Consider the following 15,163-nt stretch of genomic DNA (forward strand, 5'->3'; position numbering starts at 1 on the left):
ACAGAGCAGATGAATCCCACTTACAAATACGTGGTGGGTTGTTTTTTTTTGCACTGTCTCTAAAGGTGAGACGATGGATTTATCATTTCCCTTTTTAATCTGCTGAGGCGGGTGATGATTATTTCCATTACAACATCACTGCTGAGAATTGAGATTTGCTCTAATTGCTGTTTTTGCATCTGCTAGCGAGTTTCTTACACAAGTTTCCTCCCAGTGTAAACAGGAAAGAGAAAAAAAAAAATCTGAAAAGAAGATTCTGAATTGTAGACTGTGATATGCAGAAGAATTTGGCACCTAGAAACAAGTCGTGTGTTGCTTCCAGCACAAAGTAGGAAAGCCTGCAACATCCTGATTTGTCTCAAATTTGTTGGCGATGCACTGTGATAGGGCTGCAGGACAATTATCTCTGGATTGCTGAGGTCACAACCTAAGCTTGTGAGAAAAGATGTTTATCAACATATTTCTCTCTCATTTCCTGAGTCTTGGCATTCTGTAGTCTGTGAACAGAGCGATTCGACTGACTTCCAACTATTTATGGGCACTGCAGCAGAGGTGCTAATATAAAGGTGTTCTCAAAATATGCTCTTTATTTTCCCCAATGAAATGTGATATATTTCCATGATTACAATATCTTGGCATCCATCAAAGCATTCCCTGTGGTTTACAGTAGTATTATTTATAACAAATGGTGCAGTAAGCACTCAATGGGAGACTGGCAGTGTTGGGAATTTTGTACATTAAATGCTTGTTAAGTGAGATAGCAAAATGCTGCTTTGAGACCAAAACGTTGCTCTAAGACCACAATATTGCTCTAAGAGTCATGTGACATTTTAAGAAATGTTTTTCTTAGCAGAGCAAAGCCATAGGGAGTCCAAGAAATAAATAAAACAGCGCAGTTTGTGTATGTGTCCTTACTAAAATTGTCTTTGTTGCATTTCAGAAATTCAAGTCAACTCAATTTGACTTTTGTTTCTTACTTCAGTCATCAGAGACAGATGCCTCAAATCACTGGTTTGATGTGGATCTTAAACTCTTCACATTTGTGACTGCATCGTCCTTCAGTAACAGAAACATTTGGACTCTACTGAGGGGCAGGAGATGGGGGTCTTCACCCACAGAAAGAAAACCTTTGCCTCTGGAATTGAACTACCAAGTATTGTGGTTCTTCATCAGCTCAGAGTCAGGTCTGGGTCACTTCTATCAAGAAGGCAGAATAGGCATTGATCAAAAACTTGCCACTTTTGCAGTCATAATGGAAGGTGGCGGATGGAATTATAGGCTCTTAGGCAAGGGTAAGTTTCAAATATGAAGACCAATCACATGAGATTAACATGATGAACTGGACTAGAGAAAGCATTTCAAGTTACAAGAGTTCTAGTTTGACGTGATATCAGGGAACAGAAATTAAATTGCCATAGGCTGCCTCAGAAAGATTAGGATTTTTGATCTTCTTTGAAATTAAATTGTGTTGTGTGATTTGTCAGTCCAGAAGGAGAACTGTGAGCAGAAAATTTTGAGGGTTAATTTCACCAGGGATACTCATGCTATATAAATCAATTTTTTATTCCCTCACTCTTTTCCCTAAGCTTCCCCATTCGAGGGCTGTTGAAAGAAACCAGTGCTGACATTCAGAAAAGATGTATTAATACTTCTCACCTAGACTTTCATGTGTGCTTGCCCTGATGCCTGGTGTCAGCTGGCTTGCTTATCTGGCTGGCAGCATTAATGCTGACTGCCAATGGAGGCCACGTCAGGTACAGAACTCAGCCACCAGGCATAAATGATGGCACTGTCCAACGTAGGTGCTTAGGGGAGGGCTACAGGTGGCACAAACACACGTTGACAGCAACAGGAATGCAGATACATCAGTGCTCAGTGTAAAAGGTTGCCCAGGTGTCAGAGGAAGGTCTGCTAGGGCCTTTTTAACATTTACTGGCAGAGAGGAACAGTGAGGCCTGAACAGGTTTTGGGAAGAAACAGTGTTTGGGCTTGAAAGAGTCACCCACACAAAGTCATCCATCCAAACTGATATTTCACATCATTTAGGGGCATCCCACCTGAGTCTGGATGGAGTGAACGTGGCTGTACCTCCTGAGGGTCTGTGACACTATGCTACATGAAAGCCTCTAAAATGTTCAGTGGTGCCAACACCAAGGCTTCCTTTTTGCCTCCACTTGGATTTCATTGGGAGGTCTTTAAGAGCTGGAACAGGACAACATCAGAGTTCAGCAAGCAGAAAACTGCAGGACAAAAGATGCAAGTGGGTAACACTGAAATACTTTTTTTTCAGGTTTTGCCTACCAGAAGCACACTTGATTGTGTTCCATTTTAACGACTGCTATTAAAAGACCATTACAGCAGGACATGTGGCTCATTTGCACCTATTAGTAGCACTCAGAGGTCCAATGTGAAGATAGATTTTCAACACGCAATCAGATGGATTTTCCGATCCAATTTTCTGCGGTGGATCTCATACCACAGCTCACAGGGATGAAGTTAATTCGTAGTTTGAGTTCATTCTGGAGAGAAGACAATCTGAGAACCAAACAGGGAACAGAGTGCTGCACATAGCTCAAAGAAATCTTTGAAAGGAAAATGGAGCTGTTTTCTCAGCTGGAGCAGAACCACACTTTCTAGTGACTACCTGAATGAGTCTGATTTAGAAGCATGGAACGTCAAGTCTCTGGTGTTTATTCCGTGTACATTTATGTATATACACAGTAGCATCTCAAAAGAGAAAAGACCTTACCACTGCAAAGTGAGTTTTCCTAGAGAAAAGCCTCTGTACTGCATCCAACTAAGTACACAATTATCTGTTAAGGACTTTTTTTGTTATTACTGCAGTTCTGTATCAACACATGAATTTCTCTCCAAACTGGGCAGCTCTAGCAAAGCGCACACATCGATTCTGTTAATGGAGGCTTATGAATGGATATTTAAGAGAAGCAGTGATGACAGCCAGCGCATCCTTTTTATTCATCTTTAATCTGATTTGATATTCTTATTCAGTTCTGCTTATATAACACATTTTCTGCTTCATAATGGAAAAGAGAATTAAGGATTTTTCCCTTGATATGCACTGGCAGATAAAATCAATCCAAAGGCAAGATCCGGAATATAGCATAAAAGAACTTATTTCTTATTCTCTCACTGTTATTTGTGGTGTGCTAAGAATATCCTTATTGCTGGAATAAGACCCTCTCCAGTTACAGCTGGGAAAGAAGTAGCTTTCATTACTTGCCAGGACTTTGGAGGTTTCTTGTTTCCTTTCCCGAACTGGGATGAAAATTCCGAGCTCAAGAATAGTTTTATAAGTCAGTGATCCAGAAAGCACTTGGATCACCTGTTTTGGCAGAGATCGATTTTAATCTGAATTTTTAAACCTGGAAGGCCTTTTGAACCAACATAAACTTTACAGTGAGAGATTTTGGTTATTAAAAACGTACAAAAAAACCTGAATTTCCTTCCACTCAAATTCCATTTGAGTGGAAATTCAGCTCCCTCAGAGAGATGAAATAGCCAAAGTATTCCAAGCAGCATAAAAGAGTACAAAGGCTTCTGTGCAGTTTTCATTAAAATCAAGAACTTAAATGCAAAGTCGTTATGCTCTTCTTCCCTTTTGAGAGCTTAATGGGCAGCTAGCGTTTATTTTCCTCATTTCTGTTGGGCTTCTTATTTTATGCTTTGCAGAAAGCTTGTATTTCTATGCTTCCCAGAATGCTTGCTCCTCCTCCTCACTCCCAGGGAACGTAAATAATAATCTACTTAGCCTTTGCATTTTCGTGCAATGTGGTAAAATCCCCTCCAGGATTAAGTAACCCAAATTGGCAGCAAAGCAGTCATCTTAGCTGTCATCCTGACCTCAAAGGAAAAGTCTGCCAGTTCATGCCTCTTTTTAATTGTTCTGTCACACTGTCCTGACATGATTCTCAGAGAGGCCTGTTATTACTGGAGTTCCCCTACTGGAGGTCGTGGTCACTATAATGTCTTCTTTTGGCATGCAGCAAAGTGATAGAAAATGCATTCTGATCAGAGATGTGACTAAGAGGAGCAAGACATGAAACAGTGGATAGTTAGGAACAGGGAGTCAATGGATGAGTCTCCCTATTATAGCAGTGAAAGACCAATGCTTTGGGCATGCACAACAGGACTGCATGCATCTTGAAGATTGTGTAGAATAGAATGGAGTTTTGGTGGGGAAAAGAGAAGGTGGTCGATGAATGGCTAATTCCCTACCTAATGTCTCGTGTTACACATGAGCACACAGAGCCCTGTCTTCATCCATGCTTTGACCTAACATCAAATCCAACTCCAGCTGCAGTCAGGATGACACCAGCTACTGCTAGAGCCCTGCATCACACATGAGATGCCCAGTGCCTTTTTACCAATCTTATAGCCCCCATCTGTGATCCTCACCCTATTCTTCCAGGACACCTGCCTGCCCTGAAATATGTCATATTCAAAATGTTTTGTTAAAGAAAAACACTGTAGGACTCTTACAAGTCAAGGCACCCACCATAAGATCTCTAAGTCATGTAACTCAAGAAAGCTTCTCTCCAGCTGTTTCATTTGGCAAGCCAGGAACACACTGAATGTTGTAACACCAGGAAATAAATATAGTAGTAAAAACAACAACGGCACACAAACAAACAAAAAAAAAATCAATAGGAAAACTGAAGTCATCAGCTTTTTAGAAAAAGCAAAAATGAAATGAATGCAGATGCATTAATAGATGCAGTGTTTCTTTATAATAAGTGTTAATTCCATCCTGACCTGACTGGAACCATATCATAGAATCACAGAATGGCCTGGGTTGAAAAGGACCACGATGCTCATCCAGTTCCAACCCCTTGCTGTGTGCAGGGTCACCAACCAGCAGCCCAGGCTGCCCAGAGCCACATCCAGCCTGGCCTTGAATGCCTGCAGGGATGGGGCATCCACAGCCTCCTTGGGCAACCTGTTCCAGTGCCTCACCACTCTCTCAGTGAAAAACTTCCTCCTAGTATCTAACCTAAGCCTCCCCCGTCTGAGTTTAAAACCATTCTCTCTTGTCCTACCTCTATTAATGATAGCTCCTCAACAACCAAATCACCCCCCATCACATTAGAGATGACCAGAATGATATGAATGACAGCCTAAAACACTGGCATATTGCTGTGAATGTTCACCTGGCAGTTGCTCAGGCCGCAGAGGCTCAAGGTGTTATCTGAACAGACTCAAGAGAGTCTTTCTTCAAAGGGTAACCATCCAACACAAATGATGAAATCTGATTCCCCAGCTTGAAAGGATGCTGAATACAAGGAGACACCTGACAGGATGAATTTCAGATAGATTTTTCTGGGCAATTGCTTCTGGTCAAGTTTATCAGCTGTAGAACATGTCTCACAAACAGAATTAGAAATTATAGGAAGAGACACTGTGAGAGTGGATGCAGTATTGTACGCATTGATTTTTGTTCCTGAGGGCACTACTGACTCTAGAGCTGCAGAGCTTAAACATCAGGAAGAGAGAAAGAGCAGTAATGACAGAATGGGTGATAAATTCAATCAAATCAAATTAGCATTTTATCTCCATCCTAAGGGTGTCCTTACGGGTATGTTAGCTATGAGAGCATGCTTGCAAACCAGTGAAAATGATGACAAATGTCTTGTAAGAGAAACTCAGATATGTCACAAGTTTGCAAGGCATGAACTACAATCATCTTAGCATTGGAAGAACTAGAAATTTGTAGAGAGAAGGAAATTAAAAAAAAAAAAAACTCATTAGGAAAACTAATCAACAATCCAGGGGCTGAGAAAAACCATACACTAGTCAATAAGAAGAAGGGAAAAAGAAAGACAGATCAGTAATAATAAAAATAGAAGAAAAATTCTCAGTCTCAGAACACGATGTTGAATCGCAAGCAGGAGGGAGAAAAGTCAATGGAAAGCAATAAAATATTCAGAGAAGCAATTATATTAATAATAAAGACGTTTGTGAAGAACTAGGAGATGCTTTTCAGAGAAAGAAAACATGAAATGCATATAGATGCATATACAGGTGCAGGGCTTCTGCAATTAAAGTGATAAACTGAGACACAGGATGGGAAAAAATATTGAGTCAAATCAAACAGCTATTATAAACTGTTGTATTGGAACATCCTTTGCACCAGTGTGAAATATCCTCTCAAGTAAATTGTTTAAATTGTTACTATTCCTTTACATCTATTGGAAGATGGGTCATGTATGCCATGAACTTGATTATTCTAGCTTAGATAAATCAGTGGTAATATACAATGATTTGGTAATTGGTGGTAATTACAGTCGTTAAAGGGGAGGAATGACCTGGTTTGTGAAGTCCTCTGAAAGAGTGAGCATGGGGACATGGGAGATCCTACTGGTAGTCAGGTTCTGGAAGGAACTCAGTATTTTTCCAAAGGCTCCTTTAGAAATCTGGCTAAGTTTGGATGGAGTAGCATCACATAAAAAGTACAAGAATGAAAATGCAGGAAGGTATAATCTGTTTTCTCAATGGAGAGAAACCATCAGTGGATTTATGCTATTCAGTGTAGACCTACAAAAGGGAATGAGGAGCAGGCTGACAGGATATTAAGCTACTCAGGATAGCAAAAACAAAAGCTGATTGCAAAGAGTTGTACAGGGACTCACGCTATTAAGTGAATCGTGACACACGAAACCACATGACATAAAGTTAAATGCAACGGGGAAGTAAAGCAATCAACTTTATACAAAGAATTATGAGCTCTGGGTATTTTAATTAAAGAAAGAAATAAGCTAATTCCCTGAAAATCTCATCTCAGTTCCCCGTAGCACTCAAGAAAAGAAACAAAACTTGTTTGGAATTAGAAAGAAAATAAAACAGAGACGATGCTGCTACAAAAATCCATTGGCGAGATTGAGTACTGTGGCAAACTTTGATCACACCCCCAAAAATCACAGCATGGCTGGGGTTGGATGGGGCCCTAAAGTCGTCCCAGTCCCAGTCCCAGTCCCAGTCCCTGCCTCATCAGACCAAGTTACCCACAGCCCATCCAGCCTTGCCTGGGTTACCTCCAGGGACAGGAGCCTACAGCTCTCTGGGCACCAATGCCAGTGCCTCACCAACTTCATAGGAGCAAATTTCTTCCTAATGCCCAATCTAAATCTCCCTTCTGTTAGCTTTAAACCCTTCCCCCTTGTCCTATCACTACACCCCCTAACAAAGCTTGCTTTCCTGTAGGCTCCTTTAAGTACTGCAAGGCTGCTATAAGGTACCTGCAGAACCTTCTCTTCTCCAGGTTGAATAGCCCCAGCTTTCTCAGCATGAATGCTAAATCATTGCTAATTAGCACATCACAAAGACCACGTGTCAGCTGTTTCCTGGTCAAGATCGTTCTAAGGGTGAGCCCATTTTCTTAAGGGGCATTTCATTCTTCTACAGCATCCAGGGATCTCAAAGCACATCATAAAGGAAGAGAAACGTCTTTAGGTTTGCTTTATGGCTGGAGAATCTGAGACCTAGAGCAGCAGTGCCACATCATGAAGACCAAATAGCTGTTCAAGTTGAATGTAATGTTTGAAAAAATCCTAAACATTTGAAATGCCTGTTTGAAAAACTGAAAATGTAACAGGCTTAGCTCTGAGAAACATCACAGTGTGGTTCACATCTGGGGTCAGTGCACAACAACTGTTAATGAGAAAAAAATGCAGCTCAGTTAGCCATCCCTGGAGCCTGTTTGCTGAGGCTCTTCCTCCAGTCTTGCCGTGTTTTCATGATTCACCAGCTCTTCGACAGGAATTACATTTAAAATTGCATGTAAGTAATGCATTTTTCTTAATAAATTCATGCTGACATTCAATTCCCTGGCATGCATTTCCAGCCCTTTGCCCCTTCTTTACTTTGTGAAGGGATGTACGATGAAAACTTGGTTATGCCATTCTGAGGAAAGATATCACAGTAATAACACCAAAAAATAACAATTAAAAAAAAATCCACTATTTTGAACAGAAAATAACCAACCCTGTCATTTTCCAGTGTTACCAGAAATTGAATCTGAGCAATCAGTGCACTGAATGGCTCAGTCTCTCCCGGGATGTGTTGAAGCCAATGTGCAGTCAGGAATTAAACAATGGAGAATGACTAAGGACATTTTCTACTTCACAATCTTTGTCACAGGTTCCTAGGATCAGAATTCATATCCAGCCTCCTTTGTCTCTGAAACTGTTTTAATGCAGGTCAACGTTGAAGTTTCTTCTAAAGAAATCCATCGAACAAATGCCTTCTGCATTGTTCAAAGTCCTCATACACTGAGACATAACAAAGTAATATGGTTTAACGATGAACTTCAGGACAGTCAGCATGATCAAAAAGGCTTTATTCTCAGCCAACCTAAATTTTCCCCAGTAATGATCAGATCTGTTCCTTGGTGTTACGCTTTCTTGGACCGCAGCAGTCCAGAGCGTAGAGACAAACGAGAGATCAATACCAGCGGAAATAACATTTGACAGATGAAATCCCATCTTTTAAAGAGGCTCAGAATCTTTAAAAGTACTTTTCATCCCTGTGGAACTGAGAATATTTAACAACTCCAGTCATATTGTTCTGAAGGACGTGATTTGGTGGGAAATACTGGTGGCAGGTGGACGATTGGTCTGGATGATCTCGGAGGTCTTTTCCAACCTTAGTGATCCTATGATTCTGTATTGCCATGGGCTGGTATAATGATCCCTCTTGAAGAATACGATTCTGGTTTTGCCTAACAAGTGACCAGAACTCAGCTGAGCTGTACACCTGGCATTTGGCTCTCAACTAACCAAGAAATACAATTATCTGCATTAGTTAAAGCTTCCTTCTCTGTGTGTGAAACCAATTTTAATGGCCACAGGCTGAGTGCTTGCATATGGACATACAACTTAATGGACTTTTAAGACTGAGCCCTCATTTGGAAATAACATTGATTTCTTCTAGTAGCATTTATATCTCCTTATCTTCCAGCTCTAGGATGGCTGTCTCTCAGAATTAATCCTGGATGTTCTTTTGTAAAACATGAAGCTCAGCCTACCCAACAATTTTAATTCTTCATTAGATCAAATCCAACTTGTAGCTGTAATGAGGTCAGGGGCAGAGCTGTGTTGTTTTTAAAATCTTTGTGCCCTGCATTTCTAATGGCCACTTTTCAGTTACAGGAAGAGAAAAGCAGGCAGCTGGATGCAGTGCTTTGCTCCCATATATGATAAGGCAGAGGAAGAGGTAACATGTTTGACTGTGTTACCATGGCTCATGGCAGACACTAAATTTCAGTAGTTTCATTTCAGTACTTCTCACAGCATCCTTGAAAGTGTGAGTAACTCCAAGGACACTAAGTAGGCTGCGTCCAAAGCAGGGTGGTCAGCAGAGTGAGGGAGGGGATCCTGCCCCTCTGCTCTGTGCTGTGAGAGCTCACCTGGAGCACTGCACCCAGATGTGGAGTCCTCAGTACAGGAGAGATGTGGACCTGTTGCAGTGTGCCCAGAGAAGGGCCACAAAAATGATCCCAGGGATGGAAAACCTCCCTAAAAGGATAGGCTGAGAGAGCTGGGGCTGTGCAGCTGGAGAAGGGAAGGCTCCAGGGAGACCTGAGAGCGACCTGTCAGTATTGAAAGGGGGGATGTGAGAAAGTGGACAGACTCTTCAGCAGGGTCTGTCGCGATAGGACAAAGGAAAATGGTTTCAAGGTAAAAGAGGGGTGATTTGGATTGCACATAAGGAAGAAGTTTATTACAGCAAGGGTGGTGAGGAACACAGGTTGCCCAGAGAGGTGGTGGTGCCCCATCCCTGCAGACACTCAAGGTCAGGCTGGATGGGGCTGTGAGCACCTGATGGAGCTGTGGGTGTCCTTGTTCATTGCAGAGGAGTTGGACTACATGACCTTTAAAGGACTCTTCCAGTTCAAAAGATTCTGTGATTCTAAGTGATGCTTGAATCATTATGTACAGTTTAACTTGCATAACAAGCACAACATGAGCCTGTCAGCTTGCTTTAACACATTGTAAAGCCACTCATCCTTAATTACAAACACAAGACTTAACAGTTATTTAAAGAAAAGCCAAAAACCACAACACATTTTGGTAATCAGGGCTGTACTGTAACACAAGTTTTCAGATTCACCTTTCAGAACACATTTGCAGAGAGCTCCTTCCCCCACTCTGCAGTGCTTTCTGATGGGAGGAAGCATGAGGAAAACAAAGAAAGGGCTTTACCCTGCTGCTCCCCACCCCACTGTACAATTACTGTTGATGGCTTATTAGTGCTTTAACTAGAACTCAAGTGCAAAGCAATGTGGAATGGTTTAATAGGTCAGGTTGGTCAGTTGGTTGGTCACTAGCTCGCTAGCTATGGGGCGTGCTCAGGATTTGGTTTGGTTATCAGTTTGGATTAAAGGGTTTTAAGGGCTGCTCTAAATTACAGGCAGAACAAAGGGTCTGTATAGACAGAGCCTTCAACTGTTGTCATTCCTCTCTGGTGCCATTATGCAGAAAGGGCTATTTGGTGATGAAAAAGTTATGATTCTGATCTACCTATGGTAGCCACCAGCAGTGACATGCAAGGATTTTACAGATCTCGTGGATTTCTAGAGAGACACAAAGGATCCATGGTAGATTCACAGTTCAGACTCCTAGGCCATGATGTAAAAACGAAATGTTTTGAATACTGCAGGGCTGCTAACTTGCATTATTTAAATAGGATTTGCATGCGAGTTGGTCTCTGTATCAGTGAGTTCACTTACAATTATATTGCGTGTCACCCCAAATATATTTCTCACTTTATGAGAAATATATTCTCTATTTCTCTACTCTTTATGTAAAAGAATTTTTACATAAAAGCAGACCTTTTTCTCTTTCCAGCTACATGCAGTGTGATCTATTTGCCTCATCTTAACAGTTAATTCAGCAATTACCTTTCCTACATCCAGGTTAGGAAACAATTAGATTAGTAGCTGGCATCCTAGGCAACAGAGAAGTTCATGCAGAATCACATGAAAAGCACAGACCTGACAAGGTGAGAACTCAAGGCTTAGCTTTGAAAAAGCCTTTTAGCCTTGAAAAAGCTCTGAGGCATTTATACCTACTCCATGGAGGCTGGAGCAGCATTAAGGACAGTTACAACCCTTTTTGGTGCCCTAAGTGAAAGGGAATCCATTGAGCCTGGAAACTTTGCCAGGACATCTGTCTTCTTCCCAGTTGGCTCTTACTGTGGTAAGAAAATTGGCTTTTCTCCATATTGTCCTTTCTAATAATGTTGATCTTGCCCATCCACACAAAGTACGTCCTGGGAAAGCATCTCTGTTTTTATGTTGAAGGTCCAGAACACTTTCTGAGTAAACTTCCTAACTTCTCTGCCTGCTGTTGGTTGGCACAGAGGACAGAGCGCTGGCTACACAGACAAACAGCCTTTAATTGTGTGCAGCTCTGAGAAGGAAAGTTAAAGTATGAAGGCCTACAGATAAATACACTGCAATAACGGGGATAGAGGAGATGCAGATGACTGCACAAGGAAATGCAATTCCTTACCACAATTGCTACTTTTCTTTAATCAGTGTGCAGGATGGAAGTGATCTAGTTCTCAAGAGCCTCAAGTGGAGAAGCAGATGTTATCGCATGCTTACTGTTTTTGAATGTGCTTCCTTGCTACACCTCAAAAGATTCTACAAAGGAATGCAAGCAGCATTACAAAGGAGGAGAGAAGAACCCCTAAGGTCAAGGAAACAACCAAAAACAGATGGCAGCAATTTTTGACGTGCAGTGTTAGCTACCAAGGTGAAGGCGCTTCACCTTGTTTGTGTCTTATTGTATTTGAAAGTACAAGTGGAACTTCACAAGTGCTTGTGAAATATCCCTCAATGGGACATGGCAGTGTCCTTCCACCCACATAAATCCTTACCAGAAGAACAAGAATCACTGGCCCTTGATATATGTAGTCGATATATTTCCCTGGTTCTTTTCCAAACCAGCATCTGTAAGAAACAAAACAAATGAGAAAACTGTTTATAAAAGGTATGAAGGTAGATTGTAATATCAAGGACACAGTGGAGATACGTTATATTCTAACTTCTTTAATTATGTATATAATCATCAGCGATGGAGTTTTCTGTTACAAGGCCTTCTTTTGTTTTGGACACAGGTCTGAGCTCCACTTTCCCAGCCCATCAGAAAATTAATGTTCCAACTATTGTTTTGATCACCGTCTATATAACTGTTTCCAAGAAAAGTGAGAACCCGCTATCAGAGGACACAAAAGATGTAACCTTCTGGGTTTGACAGGGATGAAAGAGATTCTTTTTAAGGAAGAAGTCTGTTACTTGTTGCAATGCCCACACACCCTTCAAAGAAGGCTATTATATCAAATGTGTCTCAAGTTGCAAAGAAATAATGTCTAAATAAGGTATTGGATGAATATGCATTTCATCCAGCTGGCTTTGAACCAAGCTGGTGAACACCAAATTCAGCACTTAATACAAAGAAAACAAGGCTAGCAAACACCTGATCCAATATTACTAAAAGGGAACGAACTTGAGTTAAATGAAACCACAAATAACCCACAGGAACAAAGTTCAGGCACAGACTCAATGATTTACAGCCTTACATTGTCCTTGGTGTAGTTCTGTTGCAGTCCAGACAACAGCCAACTCCCAGACAATTCAAGAGAACAAATCTGGAGTTGTTATGATCTAGAGAATCTCCCCAGCAGTCCACAGACTACTCAGACCATGTTGTTTGAACTGGTCCCACTAGTGATTTCAGGCTCATCTGATTTAGTACTACAGACATGGCCACAACGTCTGGATACTGGTTCCACCAAGCAGGGACAACTTTGCTGCCATGATGCCATAACACTTTTAGGCTTATGTTATTGCAGCTCCAAATCTTGTCCCTTAGGAAGTAGGTTTTGGACTCCAAGCGTACAAGGGCTTTCTCTCTTTGTGAACACTACACTAATCTGCAAAAATGATGTCTTCTCTGCATTAGTCTTGTCACTAAATATAAGGCTGGTGGGGCTGGAGACATGAAAACAAGGACAGTTACTGAGCCAAGAGGACCACTGATATGGATGCAGATCTGCACTTTTACAAACATGAAAGATGTATTACTTGTTGCTTCCACAGTTTGCAGTCTATAAGACTCACAAGTCAATAAAACAAGCAAATAGGCAGCTCAAATGGAAACAATTTCACTCAGACAGTGCTCCAAAGCCTATCTTTCTCCAAAAGGCATTGCTTGCTAAAACAGAAGGAACTGTTTGCTCACTGCAAAATGCTCTTATCAATGTGAACCCACAGAAACGTTGAGATACGCAGTAGGTTTCTAGGAACACAATTCAGTACCACAAAACTGGCTGCTTTTCTGTAATATTTTAAGGTTCAAATGAATGATGGGCTTTGAATATTTTATAGGTATAAAACACATCTGTTATTCCCTGGTTCACTGACTGCAAATTAGTGTAAATTGATAATTTTGCAACTAATCTCCCAAAATCTGGCAGTAAGAACGAGACTTGGAATAAAGTACTTTCTGCAGCCAATTTCTCTTCCAAGAAGAATCCCCAAGGCAGCTTTAATAGAATGAAACTTTTTTTTTTTTTTTTTTTTTTGGATTAGAGAGATGGAAAGAAATGACAAAAAAAAAGAAGTGTAAGATATGCCAAGGCAGGAAACACAACTCTCCAGAACTTGGATTTGAGAGATGTTTTTGAAGGGCATTTTGAGGCAACTACTACAGATTGCCTGAAAATTGTAGAACCGAAAGCTAATAAGGAGTTTCTAGGAAGCTGGCTATTCTAGCAGAAGAATTCAAATGGGACAAATAAGATACTGAGACATGGAGCAGGACTCTGTGGGCTAGAAGAAATCCAAAGAAAATCTGGAAGGGTGCTGGTAGAGCACAAAAGAGGTTACAGAGCAAAGGCTGCTCACTGCTCTCTGGAATTCAAGTATTGCTTAACTGCAAGATCGTACTGAAGAGATAATACTAACATTTACTGTCTGAAGCTCAGTATGAGACCAAAGTTGTATTGAAATAACAATGTATATATAAACACGTCCACAAAATTTGAGGGAATCAGGTTGTTGCCAAAGTAGGCTAATACAACACAGGCAAGCTTGACTTTCCAGATTCCTTTTGTAGTCAGTAGAGAAAAAAAGATACAGAAAGCTTTTCTAGGATGGTATTCATCTTGTTATGCTATCATTAGGCTATATTTTTAGTTTGCAATATAAACATTTCTAATCTGCCCATTAAATCAGCGGAGTAAGGACAGAGGATAGGTAAGTGCTGGTGACACTACATATATCTACATCTATTTCGCTGTACTTCATACCTTCAGTCTAACTTACCAGACTGAGGCCTTAGCTGGTGTGTTGCAGACTGTCTGTCATCTTAACTCTTGCTCCAAATCCAACATAAGCCCTTATTCTTACAGTAAAACCTGCACTACACGTTTCTTTAAAACCAAAAAGAGAAATCTAAAACACTGACAATCACACGGTGCGTCAGAATTTTAATCCCAGCTGTGTGAAATTACATATGTAAAGCCATTTTCTTTTTTCTTTTTTGTCTCTGCAAGAATAAACAAACACTCCCTCAATACTGAAGAGCAATTGTGCATTATTTTAATCTTTCAAGCTACTATGAGTTGCATAACATGAACCCCAGTTCAGGATCCAAAAAACTCACATTACAGCTTAAATGAAATATCATGCGCTTGAGAAGATGACTGAATATTTATGACAACTGACAGGCTCTCAGCAAATTCACTTCTTGTTTTGCTCCAGTTCATTCACTTTGCTGAGTCTCCCTTCCATAGACATTACTACAGACGTGAAAAGTAAGTTTCTCTTAATATCCTTTGCCTTATAGCTTAATGCCCTCAACAGCTCTTCATTTACAAGAGTTCTGCCTTTGTGTGTGCATGTTTCAGATCAAAGGAATGCCACCAAAGCATCATGCATACAGTCTCAGTTTCTCAAGCAGAGTGATGAAGATCAGGAGTCCTGGCCCCACCACTGGCACTAAGGCTCCTGGTCGTTACACCTCACACTACTGTGGGCAGAAGCCAAAAGGACATCCTCAGTGCACAACAGATTTGGAGCAGCTGTGATGTGCAATGAGGTCATCGTGGATGTTTTGCTACAAGCCAGACATCAGCATAA

The 15,163-nt window shown here is 40.9% G+C and overlaps 1 protein-coding gene across 2 annotated transcripts in view; it reads right to left on the reverse strand.

Annotated features, from left to right (window-relative positions):
- Positions 1 to 15,163, reverse strand: part of CRHR2 (corticotropin releasing hormone receptor 2) — a gene marked incomplete at both ends in the record, with an annotated part of 131,458 nt that overhangs the window by 14,987 nt on the left and 101,308 nt on the right. For both annotated transcript variants that reach the window (XM_079538034.1, XM_079538033.1), the window contains one exon: positions 11,899 to 11,971. In XM_079538034.1, coding sequence (XP_079394160.1) covers positions 11,899 to 11,971 — 73 coding nt within the window. The remainder of the gene's footprint in view (positions 1 to 11,898; positions 11,972 to 15,163) is intronic.

This window comes from Tetrao urogallus (assembly GCF_951394365.1).
Source record: "Tetrao urogallus genome assembly, chromosome: 7".
Taxonomy (NCBI): Eukaryota; Metazoa; Chordata; class Aves; order Galliformes; family Phasianidae; genus Tetrao; species Tetrao urogallus.